The 19,224-nt window shown below is 42.3% G+C and overlaps 1 protein-coding gene across 2 annotated transcripts in view; it reads left to right on the top strand.

Annotated features, from left to right (window-relative positions):
- Window positions 1-19,224, top strand: part of KCTD1 (potassium channel tetramerization domain containing 1) — an 89,437-nt gene that overhangs the window by 52,347 nt on the left and 17,866 nt on the right. For both annotated transcript variants that reach the window (XM_022586879.2, XM_022586878.3), the window contains exon 3: window positions 16,597-16,741. In XM_022586879.2, coding sequence (XP_022442587.1) covers window positions 16,597-16,741 — 145 coding nt within the window. The remainder of the gene's footprint in view (window positions 1-16,596; window positions 16,742-19,224) is intronic.

The raw sequence follows: 19,224 nt of genomic DNA, 5'->3' as shown, positions 1-19,224 counted from the left end.
GCCAATGAAAAATGGATAGTTGCTCCAGGATTATAGGGACAAGTTTTCCTCTGCTCTGTTTCTTCTTTTCATCTTACAATAATGCTTTTCCAAAACTGCTCCTCACTTATATAGGCAAAGAGTAAATGAAACCAGCTTCAAAAGACTTTTTTTTTTTTTTTTCAAAACGATGAAACTGGATTTTCTGTTTAGTGTTGAAAGTCCAGCTTCAGTAACTTAGGCTGCATTGCTGGCAGATTCAGCAAACTTTCTTTGCCACTTGGGCACAACATGGGCCTAGCTTTTAAAGTAATCTAGCTCATCAAGTCTTATCTTCGACAATCATTTAAAGAAAAATGCAGCCATATTACAGGTACTGGCCTGTAGTTTTCCCTGTCATGTTCTTTTTTTTCATTCTACAGATTTATTCTGTGTTCCTTGTCAACCAGGGCATATACTGGCCAACAAAAGTCCTTGCTCTCTTGTCGTTTACTTGGGGGCAGGAGAGGACAGACAATAAACAAGTAAACAATCAATTAACAATATTTGAGTTGGTAGTAAGTAAAGTAGGAAGAAAAATAAAACAGGACGAATAGCCTTGGGATGTAGTTTGCTTCCTATGTTAAGTCTAAAGATAATTTTATTCTATGGTTTGTTTCTTCAGGATACATCTTTATTAGTTGGTCTACATTTTCAAGACAAAATCTAGTTTACATTTTAGAGTTGATGTAGAAACAGATTGTTGTTGCTTCAGTATCACAGGTCACACCTTATCAACGGCCTCTTCTGAGTTCTGTGATTCACCTCCTGTTATCTGATGTGTGGCAAATACATATGTTCACCCTTCATCTCAGCAGGAGGGAAGTACAGGGTGAAGTCTACTGTCTGGGCTATGGGTGTGGAACAGCTCCAGGCCAGACCATCATCTTCAGATCACCTTGCTAGTTATATTAACCATGATATTTTTTTATATTAACTCAGTTCAAATGTCACTTCTTTTTATTTTATTTATTTCTTTATTTGGCTGCATTGGGTCTTCGTTGCTGCGAGCAGGGGCTACTCTTCGTTGCGGTGCGCAGGCTTCTCATTGCAGTGGCTTCTCTTGTTGTGGAGCACGGGCTCTAGGCCCGCGGGCTGCAGTAGTTGCAGCATGCGGGCTCAGTAGTTGTGGCTCGCGGGCTTAGTTGCTCCGCGGCATGTGGGATCTTCCTGGACCAGGGATCGAGCCCGTGTCCCCTGCATTGACAGGTGGATTCTTAGCCATTGCGCCGCCAAGGAAGTCCCAACCGTGATACTGTTTCTGGTACATTTTCTGTAATTTTGCAGTTGGTGGTGACTGAAGTTAGATTTGGTGTTGACCAAAGTAGAGAGTTAACAGATGTTAAAATAAATGTGGGCAGAAGGCCCTTGGAGGTAAACAGTAACAAGGCCAGCGGCTCCCTTAGCCTGATCCTTAGACCAGGAAGGTGAGGGCCGCCTTGCGCCCCCCACATGGTGCTGGTGCCTTTGATGGCAGAGCAGTAACACTGGGTATTCAGCGTGAAACAACTCAGGACAGGACTGTAGGTCACGTTCTCGATTCTTATTAACTTCTCACTTGCCGAGAACTCAGCCTCAGCTTAGCTAGAAACCCTCTTCCTGAAAAACTCTTTCTTACTTAGTTCTCATCCTTGTGTTCTTGGTACCTAGTATCGGGCCTGGCACAGGGGACATTCACAAGTTTGCTTGATATATGAATTAATTACTGGGTAAGATTCTGTACCCAGAGGCCAGATCCTCAAAACAATGAAGGTCAAGTAATTGAATAAAGCTATTCAAAATAGAAAGTTACGTTTAAAGCTGGACTGGGCTCGATACCTATATCATTCCGTGTGCCGCCATAAGCTATTTATAGGAGGGGCTGTTGTAGATAAGAACACGCAGCTCTCCGAGGCTCAGCAACGTGTTCAGTCTTATTCAGCAAATGGGGAAGAGCCAGGATTCCAACTCCCACTCTGACTCCAGGGCCTTGGTTTTTTAATTCTTCTATAGCCATGCTTCTCAATCCTGAGGGCATGTTAGAATCATCTGGGATTCAAAAAACAACCTGGTCCTTCCCACAACGTTCCTGATTTCATTGGTCTGGACCTGGGCATGGGATTTGCTAACGCTTCCCGTGTTCAGCTATGCAGTCCATCTTCCCACCTTCTGGAACTGTGTTCTAAAGGTGAGCTTTAGCCAAGGGGACAGCTCATCTACAGTATCTCAAGCTATTTTATTCTCAAGGTGGCCTTCACCTAACTCTGGGTCAGCGCTGGGGCGTGTGTGAGCCCTGCCGCCCCTGTGGTACCGGAGCTCCCGGCCTGGTCTCCTGCCATCCAGTGTCATACAAATACAGTGCTATCATTTTCTATGTGTGTCATGACTTTAAAAAGTCTGCAAAGCACCGCCTTAGACTGGGCAATGGGATAAATTAATCTTGTTCTTATTTGCCTGTGGGTTTCAGGAAGCTCTTTTATTCATGCCCCCCATGTCCAGTGCACACAGTCGTCCCACAGCAAGGGACAAAGTTGGCCTTGGACCAGTGATCTTGCCACCTGCTGATGGCCACTGGGTTGACCTGTGAAGAGAAAATCATTAGCACAACATTCAGTGACCAGCTTCGGCCCCAGCACGCTGTGCCCACGGGAAAGAGTGGTCTACCGGATGCCAGGATAGGTAGGGCTGCTAATCAGGTTAGGGGTGTCTAGGTCCACTGATGTGTTAGTCACCGCCTCTCTGCTGGCCTCCTCCCTTTCCCGTTGCTACTGGAGCAGTGGACCTGAGTGCCCCGTGATGTAGCAAACTATCGCAGGTTCACTCCACTGCACAAAACACACGTGCCTGCACCAATCAGAAAAGTTGTTTTTTAAAAATTTTAAATTTATTTCTAAAACATGCCCTCTAAGCTTACACTTTAAGTTTTAAAACAAATAATACATCTACCGGTAGTCATCAGTGCTTTGAACTGTGCCTGGCAATGCTTGGTAAATATTTGTCGAATGTTGAATGAGTTTTGCGTAGTTGAGTTGAGTGAGTTTTGTTCTGACCTGGAGCAGCTCAGCCATCACAGGGCTGCTGCAGTGTGAAGGTCAAACATTTTGAATCATCAAGTGCTAACAGTGATGTCAGATCGTAACGGCAAGCCTAGTCCAACCTGGGCAGCAAAGATTAACATCCTTTTTCCTTCAAGGCAGAGAGAGACCAGAAAGGAATTTTCTAGGCTAATTACGCTGAAGGGAAAAGGTAAGGAGAAGGGAATAAATCAATCCAGTCACAACCCAGAGACCAATGAGCCAGATTAACAGAAGGGTGACACCTGCCTTCAGAATGTTTTCCTCCAACTGATAATCTCCTCCCTGAGCCCCTCGGATCATCTCCGGATGCTTGAAAGAATGCAGATTCCTTGTCTCCGGCTGCCATCTGTATCCCAGGATGTGAGGGAAATGAGCAGTTTTCATTGGCATCCAGGTAATCCACCTGCATCTCTGAGTTTGGGCCACAGATCTGCAGATAAGGGCAGTGAAACAGCAATGCATCCCCCTGCAGGATGGTGGGGACAGCGGTGGTGTGGCTAGAGACACAGTGTGAGAGCGAGGCTTTTCTTAGTGCTTCTGGCTTGATTCTCAGCACTTGGGACAATAATACGGACTGTGCTTATTTCGATCTGTCGTGATAAATGGTGTCATTGGGCGACACCAGCGTTGTTTTTGCCCTGTGTTCGTTATTGTACTTTCATGTTTCCTGCCTCATCATACAAGAAGTACTTTGATAATAAACTATATGTCCTATTTACTTGTTCGAAAAAGTTAATTCATAGGTATTTCGTAGAAGATTCTGGTAATTTCCTACAAGGTTAATATGTGAAAAATATGTTCCACTTTACTGTGTTCTCGAGAACAGTTCCAGTAGAAGGGCTTAAAATTGACAATGTTATTCTCCACAACCCGGCTCACATATCTCCTATGACTTTGGTTCCTTAAATCCTGTAGTTTCTGTCGGTCACATAACTCTGATTCTGGTTGAGTGCTTCGTTTGAGAGCTTTTTTATGGCAAATGAGAACCAACATTAATTTTAGGTGAATTTCCAAAAGACAAACCGCATTTTGGCTCCGTACAGAGCTTTGTGGGCCGAATATCACACCCCAGAGCTTGTGTCTACCATGTAGCTCTTAATTTCGTCTTCCCAGACCGCTATGGTCTACTTTGCAGAGAGATGAAATCTCTCCGTATCTCTCTGTGCAGGATACAGCGAGGTGTCTATGCTGTGTGTATTCTTGCCTGGAATAAAACAATGCACAAGTTATTCTCAAGTTGGGGGAGTCTTTTTTATTAAGCCAATGCAGAAAATAAACTTCCCCTCCCTTAATTTCTGAAGAGAAGCATTTATTCAAAACAAAATCACATGATGTTATAATTTGCATGTAAACTCTGAGGACTTAAAACTCTGAAAGTCACACTGAAGGATCCCTTATGGGTCCACTGAACACCCAGATGCCGTCTGCTGAAACTTGAGCTGTGGTCTTAGAAGAGTCCGTTTCACTGCATCTGCCGTGTCTGCCAGTTTGTTCTATTATCAGTATATAAATAACCCATTAAAATGCCATTTCTTTTCATTAGAAATGCAGGATTTATTGACTCAGGTTGATGAATTATCAATATTATGCTTCTGAATGGTTACTCTCAAGGTGCCTGGAGATAGAAAGTAGCAACAATTTGTCTCCAAAATAGCAAGCTGAAGTAGGTGCATAATGCTTGACGTGTGGCTTCTGAATGTGCCCAGGGTGGTCCTGGTGGGAGGATGAGGGATGTGAGAGGTGGTGAGGGATGAGAAGTCAGTTGTGCTCTTACAAGGCGTATGCATTTCATGTGGTCATACTCCAAAGGCAGACACCCAGAAGTTCCAATTGGGTGGCAATTCCATTTGCAAAAAAAAAAAAGTTAAAAAAAACCCCAAAACTTTCTTCAGTCCCACAATTATAACAGTTTTTTGCTGGACTGTCTGAATCTAATCAAGATTCAGTGTCAGTAGAAATGACACAGTCACTTGGATAATGGCTTCCTGCTGCCACATAAACGCCACGTGTCGGTTTGCTTAGTAATGACCTTGCTGTTTATCTTTTTTGGTGGTAATGATTATTTTTACTCCTGTGCAACTTTTCTTATTGTGTTCCCCATATTCAGAAGATAAATTACAACTGTGCATAACAGCTAACCACCACTTTCAAACAGTGGCGGAACTCACCAGGTTCAGAGGGCTTCGTAACCGAGAGGTGAATCTGAACTCACCCAGACCTGTTTCCATGATTTGAGCTGAACGTGCTCCATAACTCCCACCCAGCCTCATTAGGGCTTGGCTAGGTGCCTGCCACCCCTCCAAAAATTGATTTTTTTTTTTTTTTTAAAAAACAGCTTAGAAGGTCCTGAGGGCTTCAGAGCTTACCTAAAAAATGAAAACCTTTCTAGTCTCAAAGCGGTGCAAGAGAGTTAATGTCAAAGAAAAAAAGAAGGATCTTTTAAGTGTATCCTGCCGATCCATAATCTTAGTGGTACTTAAGGTACTTCATCACAACATCACCATTTTGATGATACGTTACAGAAGGAATAAGGTGGCATGAAGGGTGGAATTCAGAGAAAATTGTTGGACACGTTAAAATGGGCTGGAATAAAGGTTATAACAGTGAAGCAAACCTGGGGAGCCATGATCAGTGTGAATGAAGCTCTGGTCTCCACTCTGGCAGACATCTGTGACGACCACAAAAACCCAACAGTGACGACACAGTCTGTATTTCCAAACACACGTCCTGACAGGCTCTTGAAGAACCCATTTGTAATCCTTTATGGAGATTTAAAAGCTTCGAGAAAGTAGTTATTTGTAAAAGAAGATTTGGCTTTAGTGTACTTTCACTCAGGACTTGCAAATGAAAAGTTATGTGAACAAAAGATAGGGGAAGCAAATGGTTATCAAATGACTCCTGCAGTCTGTCCCGTTCTCTATATGATCACAGAAAGGAAGAAGAAACATGAGAAATTCTTGTCATTAGCTGGGATACTTTTGTTTCTTCAAATGTTTTGCAGGTCAGGGCTTGGTTCTGGTTTTTGTTGGAAGGGACAGGAAGAAACATCGATAGATACACCTACCGCCCAGCGAGTGTATGGACCGGCTTGATGCCTTTGGGTAAATTCTTAAACTGTGGTAAACCAAGCCTGAGCCCCAGAAGGGCGTGGACGGTTACACAAGACACACACCTGTGACAGCACATCGTTGACCGTGGTACAGCCAAAGGCAGGTGCTGTGAACAGCCACTTTCCTTATTTCTCAACCCCACACACCCGAGAATGTTGTCTTTGAATCACGAGCTGATACAAACTTCATATTTTTCACATGTCACTTTTGATTTGGTGACTATGTAAATAATCTTGCGACATCAATTCGAAATCTTAAGCTTCTCAGAGTACAATGCCAACCAGGTACATCATGAAGAGGCAATTAGACGGTGTTTCCAACAGAAGGGTAGGGTGGACATTTTTTATATTCTTTCAAATGTGTAGATCCTTCTGAAGCTCTGTAAACATGACTCTTGTCCAATTAGCAACTTTCTTTCCTTCTTCTAAGGAGGTATAACTCACAGTCCTGGGGCTAAATCTCCTCCCTTTGTCTTTGTCACCTCAAACCCAAAAGCCTAGTTTCTGAAAGTGTTTTTAAGCCTCCTAGTCACTCTGAAGTCATACAGTGACAGAATAATTCATTTTCATTCATCCAACCACCTTTCAATACTCCTGAGTATTTGAATGATACTCATAAGACTCTTGAACGGTGTCGGTAATGACGTGTGTGTGTGTGTGTGTGTGTGTGTGTGTGTGTGTGTGTGTGTGTGTAGCAGGATAGGGGTACAAAGGAGACAGTATAGATTCACTTACTTTCTTCCATACATCTTCTGTTAGGTTTTCAAAAAGCATTTACCTCGCCTTTAAGTAAATTATATTTTTCTTGTTCTTTCTTTTTATATTAAGTGCTGTGTGAAGCCTCTGGTTTTTTCACTTCTAGGTACTAAGCAAAATATGTAAATACTTCCCTGTAAACTTCTATTTTGCTGGCTCCATTACAAGTAGGAAAAAAATTGTTAAATTGAAAAAACAGCTGGCTCGCCCTAGCCCTCTCCTAGTGTCATATAGTTAACTGGATGCTTTTATGTGAAAGGACTGCTGTGACGTACTGTAAGCCAGTCCCAACAGCCTGGGCTAGTGAGATACCAGAGGAAATAGGGACGGGCTCCGTTCCACATCCTGTTTTTACTGATAGCCTCAAAGTATGGTGGAGAGAGTGGGGCCACTGGGGGAGCACAGCCACACGGGGATGGGCTGAGTTCATGCCATTTATGAGGGAGATGGAGGGCACAAATGGAAGAGGCAGGAATGTTTCATCATATAGGAAGGCACTCCTTCAACAGCTGGGGCTGCTAACACTCAGAATCCCAGGAATAAGAACAGTCACTCAAAAATAAGTTAAATTCAACGGGAACACATGCAAAAGGGTTTGCTTAGGTAACAAGAAACTGGAAACAAGAAAACTGGAGTGCAGCTGCAAGATGCAGAAAGGTTGGCGGGAGGTGTCTGAGTGGGAAAGGAGCAAGTGTTCTGGGACAGACGGACACTGAGAGTTGGAGACAGTGTCGAGGCTGGGCTGGCCCTCCCTCTTCCAGGACGGGAGGCTGCATAGTTCAGCAGTGACCTGGTGGCTCTGCACCTCAGTTTCTCCATCACTAACATCAAAGTATCACCTGTAAATACTCTACCGTTGCTGTGAGGATTAAAGCAGATAATCCATAGAGTTTTTAGCAGAGTGCCTAACACAAACTCAAAAAATGTTTTATAACATTTTTTCTCTGAATAGTAATTATTACTGTAAAATGGAAAACATATTCTAGAGTTTTAAGTCAAGAGAAAAAAGAAGTGTGTCACAAATACCTCCAAATATAGAACAGCCCGTTGGGAGTGGTGGGGGTGACCTGGGGTACTGACTGGTGCACACGTGCGGGCTTGCCTGCCCACAGAGAAAGCAAGGGGAAGCCTAAACAGAAACCGCTGGAGCCGAAAATACCAAAGTGGGCTCCCATGGGACACCATGATGCTCTGATCCAGGACTGACCTTAAAAAGTAGCCCTTTGCCCTAGAAATCATCTTAAAACAGACACTTGCTCAAACCAAAGAGCAGGACCAGGTGATGTAAAAAGTTGTCTTCCGGGACTTCCCTGGTGGTCCAGTGGTTAAGACTCTGTGCTTCCACCACAGGGGGCGCAAGTTCCCTGGGCTGGGAACTAAGATCCCGAATGCCCGGGGGCACAGCCAAAGAAATAAAAAGTCTTCCGATTTAAGATGCACAACAGGATTTTATATACCATCGGATTCTGTTTGGGCATTGCATGTCATCTCCAAAGGATGAAAATCTGTCAACATTTACGGAGCCCAGGCTTAACCGAGAGGCAGAGCGACCACTGGGCAGTAAGGGAGTGGCCCTGAGCTGGGCTCTGCAGTCCCACTGCCTCAGCGCTGGTGGACTGGCTGCAGTGTCTTCACCTGTAAAACGAGGGTGATGGTGTCTACCTAGCAGAGTTGTTGTGAAGGCTCAGTACTGTGCCCTGCATGTGGTGGACACTCGGTAAATGTAGCTCGTATTAGACATCCATTTATTCCTCGTAAGAATTCTTTGGACAGGGTATTATCCCATTCCTCAGATGAAGAAATCAAAACTCAAACCGATTTGGTCCTGAAGATGGTAAAGCCAGGATTCCAACCCAGGCCTGTGAGTCAGAGCTGAACATCCAGGGGCTTCCGAGATATTACTGAAGGCACCACGGCCAAGCTCTTGTGCCCTCACATGCTCTGCTCAGGTTGACCCTTTGAGAGAGATGCTTCTCACTTGTTGGTGTTGCCCACCTCACCCAACAGGCTCTTTCTTGCCTGAAATCCCTTCTCCAAGGCCCTGTGCCCTTCCCCTTACACCTGGTGATCCTGAAGACCCAGCACAGGGTTGCCTCCTGTAGGAAGCCTTCCCTCCCTGCCCTGGGCTGGCTAGGTGTCTGTCCTCTGTCCTTCCATAGCACCCAGCAGGAGCGCATCATGTTCATTTGAAGAGGCCTGGCAGAGCACCAGGAACATGGTCGGCATTCAATAAATGTAGGAATAAAAAGGCTACTTTTGTAAATTCTGGTGTTTTAAAAAAAATCAAGTTAATTATAATACATTTTTCATAATAAGCAGTTAATGTAATTTCTCCTAATTTAAACAACTTTCCCCATGAGTCAGGGGAGGAGCCTTGAGATTCTTGGAGGGTCAGCAGCCCCCTGCGTGGCTCTGGGCTCCCTCTGAGTCATCAGTATTGCCGTCAGCGATCAATTCTCCAAAACGCCGGGTTCCACGATTGTTGGCGCTCTCATACATTTTCTTATATTTTAAACTTGCTTTTCCTTTCTCCCCTACTTTCTTCAGCTCTATGTATCATTAAAGAAAATGATGTTGCCACGGGGAACAGGTACTGGAAACGCTACTTCCCCATAAGTAGATATAATTTGTTCTGTTTGCTTTTACTTAGAAGGTATTTTCTTCCTTCTCTTAAATTACTTCCATCCATTTCTATAACAAGCTCTGAATTCATTTTTATCTGTGTTCATGAGATATAGATGAAACTTCCCAAGTCTGGAAACTATAAAGAACTATTTCTAGAATTTTGTTAACAGTTATAAATGAATTAAATGCTGTGTGATAAGTAAGGTTTCAATAACAGTAAGTTAACTGGTGATTTTTTTTAACATTATAATAATACCCAGCTTAGCAATCTCCCCCCACCCCTTTTTTTTTTTTTTTTTTTTGCTGTATGCGGGCCTCTCACTGTTGTGGCCTCTCCCGTTGCGGAGCACAAGCTCCAGACGTGCAGACTCAGCGGCCATGGCTCACGGGCCTAGACGCTCAGCGGCATGTGGGATCTTCCCGGACCGGGGCACGAACCCGTGTCCCCTGCATCGGCAGGCGGACTCTCAACCACTGCGCCACCTGGGAAGCCCCAATCTCCCCCTTTTTTTAAGAAAAACTTTTTATTATGGACATTTAAAAATATATGCTTGGACTTCCCTGGTGGCACAGTGGTTAGGAATCCGCCTGCCAATGCAGCAGACACGGGCTCGATCCCTGGTCCGGGAAGATCCCACATGCCACGGAGCAACTTAGCCCGTGTGCCACGACTACTGAGCCTGCGTGCTGCAACTACGCGTCATGTGCCTAGAGCGTGCGCTCCTAGAGCCCATGCTCTGCAACAAGACCCTGCTCGCCGCAACTAGAGAAAGGCCCGCGCTCAGCAACGAAGACCCAACGCAGCCAAAAATATAAATAAATTTAAATATATATATATATATGCAAAAACAGAATACAATATTGAACCCTCACATTTCAAAAAGTTTGAGATATCAACCTAGCACTTCTCTTCCCTTCCACCCATTTTGTATCCTTCCTCTCCCATCTCAGCAGAAAGGAGGGAAGGGGACCCACTGGTTGCAATGCTGACTTTTCTGTCCCCATCTCCTTCCTTCCCTGCTGTTCCGAGTCCAGGTTCCACTGCAGTGACAGCTCCCCACACACCTCTCGTTTGTGTACCCACACCTACAAACACAGACACACACACACACGCACACGCAACTGCACAACACAAATGCACACACCTTCACCCAAGCCCTCTACCTCATTCACCGTCTTCCTTAGGTATATTAGGACAGAAACTTGGTTGGCAATCTACTAACTTGAGTTAGTAGACATGAAAAAGTATGAAGCCACAAGTGCTTCTGAAAACAAAATTATTCAATAGAAAAGTACTCTGTAAATCAGATTTTTAAAAAAAGTAACATCCTACTGATTGGTGGACTCGTGGGAGGGTGTCCTCCATGGGCTTCAATGTGACCGTCTTCTGCCCATCCCCCCAGGGGCAGCATGGAGGGTTTACAGCCAGCTCTCTGTCTCGCCAGCTCTCTGTCTAGCCAGCTGTGCATCCTAGAGCATTACATTTCTCCATTTGTAAAACGGGACGTTGATCTAGGCCATCCTGGAGATTGTCACCTCTAAAAGTGTGGTTGGCTATTTAAGAAAAAGTGCTGTGACAGTTCAGAGTGACAGAATGACTAACTGAGAGCATCTCCAGTCGACAACGTCGACTTGCTCCTCTCTAGTGTCTCTGCTCATCCGCCTTTGCACTGGTTCTCAACTCAGCTGTTCATTAGACTTCCTTGGGGAGCTTTTTAAGAGATGCAGATGCTTGGGTCCCAAGCCCGACCAATAATTACATCAGAATATGTGGCACTGGGCATCTGTATTTTTTAAAAGGTCCCCAGGTGATTCCATTGTGCAGCCAGGAGGCAGGACTTGGATAAGTTACAAGCTGCATCTGTGAGGAGCTGTGATTTCAGATAAAGTGTTTTGATTGTCTCACTTCTAAAGGAGCTCTTCTCCTTAACATCGCTGAGAGCATAGCCTGACATCAGTCCCTATCGCCCTCAGAACCAAATCCAAACTCCTTGACCTGGCTTACACAGCTCTTTGTGATCTGACTTAAGCTGATTTCTGCTGCCCCAGCCTCATTTTTCAGTTGGCCCCAGTGGAGAATAATCACATGTCTGTTTTTTTTCCAGCTTCAAGCGTTTGTATCTTCCCTACCCCTCTCCTTTCTTATCTAACCTTACCTCCCACCCCTGTACTTGGCCAACTTCTGCGTATCATTCAGGTTCTCCAGTGGACTTTTTTTCTTCCCTGTATACTCCCATAGCCCACTCTGCATACCCACTGGTGCACTCAATCACACTGCACTTGACCTGCAATTCCCAGCCCCACAGACTGTTAAATTCCACACAAGTCAAGAGTGCAGTTATTCTCCACTGCGCCCCCTGTATTTCACATGGCCGGGTTGAGTGAATACTGGTGGAAAGAATGGATGAATAACTGAATGACTACACAAGAAAAAAGGAAAGAGCAATTCTTAAGGAACTGAGTCATGGTAAATTAGAGAAACCAGGTCCTCTAAATGAATGACTACACAAGAAAAAATTCTCAGTGATTGATTCACACTAAGCCAGGTAAGTCAGGTCCTATCCCTATATTCTCTTTTATTTAAGACCATTCTTTAATGCCAGGGAGAGAGGGAGCCACAGTGAGGAAGCAGACTAACTTTCCACCAAAAGGAGCTTAATTTCCTTGGAGATTTGGGCTGCATTATTTCCACCATAAACAAAAGTAGTCAACAGAGTTAATACTAAAAAGCAAAAAAGAGGAATGTATTTTAATATCTGTTAATGCATTTTTTTAGTGAACCTTTATAATTCTTTTAATTAATGAAATATTTGCAGATAAAAATGATAGTATGGGGGCTTCCCTGGTGGTGCAGTGGTTGAGAGTCCACCTGCCGATGCAGGGGACACGGGTTCGTGCCCCGGTCCGGGAAGATCCCACATGCCGCGGAGCGGCTGGGCCCGTGAGCCATGGCCGCTGAGCCAGTGCGTCCGGAGCCTGTGCTCCGTAACGGGAGAGGCCACAGCAGTGAGAGGCCTGCGTACCGCAAAAAAAAAAAAGATAGTATGTTTGCAATTTACTTAGAAACTCCAGAGGGGGAGAGGGAGGCATAGAGGTACAGGTGAAACAAGACTGGACAAGAATTGATAGCTTTAGAAGCTGGGTGGACACATGGGGATTCATTATATTATTTTCTCTGCTTTGGCATAAAGTTTGAAACTGTCCAAAGTAGAATGTTAAAAAATAAATGTCAAAAAAAAAACTTGTGGAAGGAAGGTTCAATGAGTGTTAAAACAAAACAAAACAGCTGTACATCATCCGGAGCAAGCTTGGTCTTGGTCAGTTGAAAAACAGGAATGTTCTCAAAGGTTAGCAAACTGCAATCAGTTCCACATAGTTTTCAGGCACCAGAGTTTACAAGTCACTGCAGTTGATTTGTAACTCCATTCATATGTCCACAAGAAATACAGCCTGTGTCGATGTTCCCCTCTATTTGCTTAGCCAAACAATGCTTTTCCATAGCACGTTCAATCTCGAAACCGACCCAGGACCCCATTTTACGATCACTGGCACCACCCTGCCTTTCCGCATTGTTTTCACAAATTCAAAACCTCCTCCTTTTAAAGTTAGCAAAAATCTGCAGCAGTGTCTCTTTTTTATTACTTCAAACATTTGTTGACCCAAACGCAGGGACTCTTTCTTCTCCCAGGGGCCTTTCACCGCAGCCAGGAATGTGCATTCATGTGCCCACGGGTTCTTCCTTCCCGATCCCGCCGTCCTCCTCCTCTCCAGCTCCTTCCGCCCCGCGCAGAAGGCGGGAGGGTTTTCCCACCAATTTCAGGCCACGCCCTTCCCACCTTCTGGTCCGCAGATCGCGCCCTCCCCAGCCTGGCGCGAGCTCGAAGCGAAGGTTCCGGGCCAACGCAGGTTCCGGGGCTTCGGTGGGTTTCTCATCTAACGCGGGGAGTCCAGTCCTTCCAGCTTCTCACCCCCTTTCGTCTTGAATGATTCCACCTACAGACTCCATTTTTCCAACTGCCTCGCCCAGAGGTCGCAGTCACCTCCCTGCCCCCCCCCGCCCCCCACCCCCCCCCACCCCCTACCCCACCCGCGCTGGGTCTCCTTTCAGATTTCCCTCCTCTTTCCTTTGCCTCTTTTCCTATGTCATCCAAGTCAGATCTGAAGGCTTCTGATTGCAACTATGCGCAATTTCCCGTGTCTGCTGGAGGTGGGTTTTGTTTGTTTTGTTTTGATGGTATCCTAAAAGCCGCTTACACAACACGTTTCTCCTGTCTTGGAAAGGTCTGTATCAGTACACTTAAGCCAAGATTCTTCCTTTTATTCCTTCAGTCCTGTTCCCTACAGTGCCCGCAGGCTTCTAAGAACTGTTTTCGTAGACATTGTAGTTTTCGTTTGCTCCTTTGGGGTACCTTCTTTTGCTGTGTTCTTTTTGAGCGTGCCATGACTCTTTTTGTATTTTTCATCAACCCTGAGAAAAAGGGTACCTTTATAAAAGAAATGGAGACGCAGAGAAGTTGATTTACCCAGATTACAGCTAGTAACTGGCGGAGCCTCATTCCCCTCCTCACTCAGTCACTGCTTTCACCATTCACTCCGTGAAGATTTATTTATTTTATTTTATTTTATTTATTTATTTTTTTGCGGTACGCGGGCCTCTCACTGTTGTGGCCTCTCCCGTTGCGGAGCACAGGCTCCGGACGCGCAGGCCCAGCGGCCATGGCTCACGGGCCCAGCCGCTCCGCGGCATGTGGGATCTTCCCGGACCGGGGCACAAGCCCGTGTCCCCCTGCATCGGCAGGCAGGCTTCCAACCACTGCGCCACCGGGGAAGCCCGTGAAGATTTATTTAATCACTCATTCTGTGCTGGTGACCTTCCAAGTCTAGATTTTGAAATTGAGTATTTAAAAATTAAAAGCCTGGGATTTATTTAAGAATAAAATATTTACTTTTCATCTCATTAGTGAAGTGACTTGTAATCTTTGATATTAATTTATTTCAGGCCACAAAAATAATCAGTGTACATGCTTGGATTTCATTATAAAACTCTTGCTGAACAAATGTAAGGCAGAAATGAAAACTCTAGACCGAAAGCTTTCATTCAGCAGTGGTAATTCTTTTCATTCCAATCATTGTAGGGAGGCCCCTTTAAGATCAAACAGACTGTGCCCAAATCCCCCAATGCTACTTAACTAGTTGGGCAAGTTACTCATCATTTTGAGCCTATTTCTTCATCTTTAAAAGGAGGATAATGGATTTGTTGCATACATAAAGTGCTTAGGTGAGTGTAAGTTATCTGGAAAACAATAAATATAGTTCCCTTTTCTTCCCCTGTCAACCGTAAATTTATCATTAACAGTGAAGAGTAGAATGTTTTCATAATAGGCAAAGAAGTCTTATTCTTTCCCATCCTGCACCAAACTGTCCTGGAAACCTATAAATGCGTGACAAAATGTGTTTTAGTTTCGCTGCCTCTTCTTTCTATAGTCTACCATTTGATTGATGTGTTTATGAGAAATGAATGACAAGGTAGCATGTGGTGCAAGAATCCCAGGATGGTTGTAACCTACACCCTGGATGATCACCCTCAATTCGTGGAAAGTTGGATGAAAATAGTAGTTGAGAAAAATACATTGAGTTTTAAAAATATGATCTGACTAATTAGTTGCTTTCTTCTTTGCGCTTACTACCTTCAGGTAGGACGTGAGTTTTCTAATTATCTTTAAAAGATTTTTATTGAAACAGATTCACAAGTCTTTCTTTTTGGGGAGGGAGGGGAGCAGCTTTCCTATTTGTTGATTGGTTTGTTGTATTTTAAGAGGGATGGAATTGTCGATTTACCATTACATCTGTTCCATTTCAACAATAAGATTAGAAAATTTCAAAATCATCTTCAAATCAAAATCATCATCAAAGCAATAAAGTGGTGTTCCAAATCAGAGAGAGACTTGTTATGAGTTCTACAAAATCTTTTCTTAAAAAATGGAACCATTTTCTTGCCTACACTGTTCATGAAAATCAAATGCACCTCTTGGCAAAGGAAGAGATTTCAAGTGTGTAAATTCTATTTTCTGATACAGGATATTTATTTGTCATTAGCCAACACTCTACCTGTTCATACTATAGATGTGACTGCTTTCTATTAACTGAGTATATACTGAAGTGTATAGTTTCAGCCTTCCTTAAAGAGATAAATGATAATGGATACAAAATGCTTTAACTGTAGCACGCTTTTCAAATGTTAACTGTAAGACGAAAAACATATTATAGATTCCTGTTTTTAAAAATTACCCATAGCCACTTATGTTTCAGCACTAGGTCATACTTTTTGGGTGGTCAAATGTTTATACTTTATAACGATTCCTGGCTGTTACAGATGGTTTTTGCTGAGACCTAGGAAACTAGACTGCATATTGTTAATGGAAAACATATTCTCTTAGATGAGTGATATTCTCAATTATTGTTTTTTATAATTAAATGTAGATGTTAGCATATAGGCATTGCTTTATTTTTAGAAAATTTGGGAGTTATGGGTAGGGAAAGCTCAGAAAACAGATTTCTTAAAAACAAAATTGCTTTTTTTGTGGAATCTGTTTAAAAGACACTTTGGAGCAATTATATATATACATATATATGTATATATATGTGTGTGTGTATATATATATATATATATGTATTATAATGGCAGAGAGGGTTGTTTTAAGTAACACAGAGGGAAAGAAATGATCTTCCATTACAGTGAAAGCACTTAGCCATAATCACCATGTCAGGACATCTTCTTTACAGGTAAAAGACATTGAATAATAGAATTTACTTGAGAAAGGCTGAGACTGTTTTGAATTGTCTGGTCTTGAGATATTTATCAAGCAGGGGCCAGTATTTCTCAGAGAGCCATAACTACTTAGTGGGTGATTTTCCCGGACTGCCATCTTCAAAAGTGATACCTTTGACAGTGACACAAAACAGTAGCTCTCAGTCTTAGCGGCCGAACAATTGATTCTAATTGTCTTCACTGTTCCCTCTTTCCTATCACAGAATCGGAAGACTTTTTGATGGTACAGAGCCCATTGTTTTGGACAGTCTCAAACAGCACTATTTCATTGACAGAGATGGACAGATGTTCAGATATATCTTGAATTTTCTACGAACATCAAAACTCCTCATTCCTGATGATTTCAAGGTGAGGGATTCATATTAAATTACCAACAGCATAAATATGTGCTTTGTTTTGATATGCTCCAAAAAATATTTCCAGTTCTACATTTTTAACATACACCAACTCTAATGGCATCAGGTTTCTGACATGGTTATACTGTCTTAATGAAATAGCGTATATGGTCATTAAAGTTTTACATGGCCAAAAGAGGACAGCTTTTATGTGAAGAATAGAATTACAACTCATTTTAATAGATTGAAAATAAGTTGGTTAAATTCAAAGCTTATTTCTGACAAGTCTTAGGTAGAGAATAAAAGGAAACCTCCTTAGCTTAATAAAGACTTTTTCTCCCAGAAATTTAAAGGAAGAATTATACTTACCAGTAAAATTTTAGAAGCGTTCCCTTTTAAAGTTACTAACAAGTGTTAAAGTTAGTCCTACATGGTGCTGGCAACTCTAGGCAATGAAATTAGACAAGAACAAATAGAAAATGTTAATATTAGAAGGGTGTATACAAAAATGTTATCTTTGCAACTGTTAATACTTCTCTAAATAGAAGATTCTAAAGGATCAATTAAATACTATTACAACTAATAAAGAACTCATTAAAGCATCCACATTCAGGGTCAATACATTAAAATCGACAGCTTACCAATAGAAGAGCAAAAGCCAATTATAAAATGTAATGGGAAAATGTACCACTAACAGTAACAACAAAAATTATAACACCCAGGAATAAACTTAAGAAATATGCAAAGCCTGATTAAGAAAACTGCAAATCTCTACATACAAGTTTAAAACAAGAATTGAATAGATGAAGAGACATTCTCTGTTCCTGGTTGGGAAGCTTCAATATTGTAAAGATGTCAGCTATGCCCAAATTAACTTATACATTCAGTGCAAACCCATTTAAGTCACAGTTTTTTTTAAAGGAAATATGACCCATTTATAAAGTTTTTGTAGAAGAAAAGAATGCTTAAGAAGAGCTAAAAAATATTTGGTGGTGATAGTAATGGTGGGCAATAGTGGAAGTGTCCTACCAGACATCACAACATACTATAGCGCTACATTGATTAGAAAGTGTGATCCTGACAGGGCTAAATTATACACATAGATCAATGGAGAAAAACAGGGTTTGGAGACAGATGTGTGTGTATGTAGGAATTTGATATATTATAAAGGTGGTATTTCAAATCGGTGGGAAAAGAAAGGAATAGTCTGTAATTGGCAGTGAGACAATTGGCACTAAGACCTTTGGAAAAAATGTAAAGCCAGAGCCCTATCTCTGTCATAAGGTCACCAAAATTCCAGGAATAAACATAAAAATTAAAGCTATAAAAAGTATTGGAAGAAAATAAAAAGGAATTTCCAAAAGTATAATTTTCAGGCAGTGAGGGCCTACTTAAGCAAGACTTACTACCCAGAAGCCATCCTTAAAAAAAGAAAAAAATTGTTGAACTAAAGATACCATATACAAATAAAAGACAAGTGTCGGACTAGTTGAAATATTTGCAACAAAAAATTAATATCCATCATAAAAGAGCTCCTAAAAATCTGTAGGAAACATGCAAACAACCCAATGGAAAACATTTTAAAATGTAAACAAAAGTTTCTCAAAGAAGAGAATAGAAATTGCCAATAAACATTTGAAAAGATATTCAATCTCTCTAGTATCTAAGAAACAAAACTTAACTGAGATACCCCCTTTTATCCATCAGATTGGCAAAGATTAAAACATTGGTAATATATAGTATTGGGGAACATACAGTGTGGTTGGGAGTGAAAACTAGTAAACATTTTTGGAGGACAATTTAGTGGTAGTTTTAATTTAGTTTTCATTTAGCAATTCCATGTCTATTAATTTATCTTCTAGAAGTAACACATAAATATGCAAAAATATATGTACACAGAATGTTTATTATAATTATATTTGTAATAGTAAAAATTGGACACAATTAAAAAATGTTCAACAATGGCAGATGGTTACAAATATTACACACTATTCATACTATGGATTAGTTGATGTATGGGGGAAAAAATCACCAAGATTTTTTTCAGTGAAAGCGTTAAGTTGCAGAATATGTATAGTATGTTTCTATTTATGTAAAAACTTATGGGTATGTATGTGTAAATAGATAGAAAAAGATCTAGAAGAATAGATCCCAAATTAATAGGGGTTCGGGGGGGCTCTCATCCATCCTGTCCTTCAGGGCTTTGACCTGTAGGGTATGGGCCAAGGATGACTAGCCATATGGAAAAGAGAGTGTAGAAGGGTCATATCATGTACGCATTTCTCTTACATGAAAACAATATACATTTGGCAGAAAAACAAGAGAATAATAACTGTAACGAGTGTGTGCAGTTCCCCGCAGCCCTGGAATGAATCGGAGGAACTCTTGTGACTCTGTTGCGCCCCAGCCAGTTGGGGGTTCCCGGGGGCCTCTCAGAGCAGGCCTCTCACGGTGCTGAGCAGGATTCCAGGGTTTACAGACATTGGAAGTTGGTTT

This window comes from Delphinapterus leucas, chromosome 14 (assembly GCF_059928025.1).
Source record: "Delphinapterus leucas isolate spDelLeu-1000000601 "Yukka" chromosome 14, BTC_Dleu_Yukka2, whole genome shotgun sequence".
Classification (NCBI taxonomy): Eukaryota; Metazoa; Chordata; class Mammalia; order Artiodactyla; family Monodontidae; genus Delphinapterus; species Delphinapterus leucas.
The sequence above is the reverse complement of the archived record's forward strand: the minus strand, read 5'-3'. Positions and strand labels throughout refer to the sequence as shown.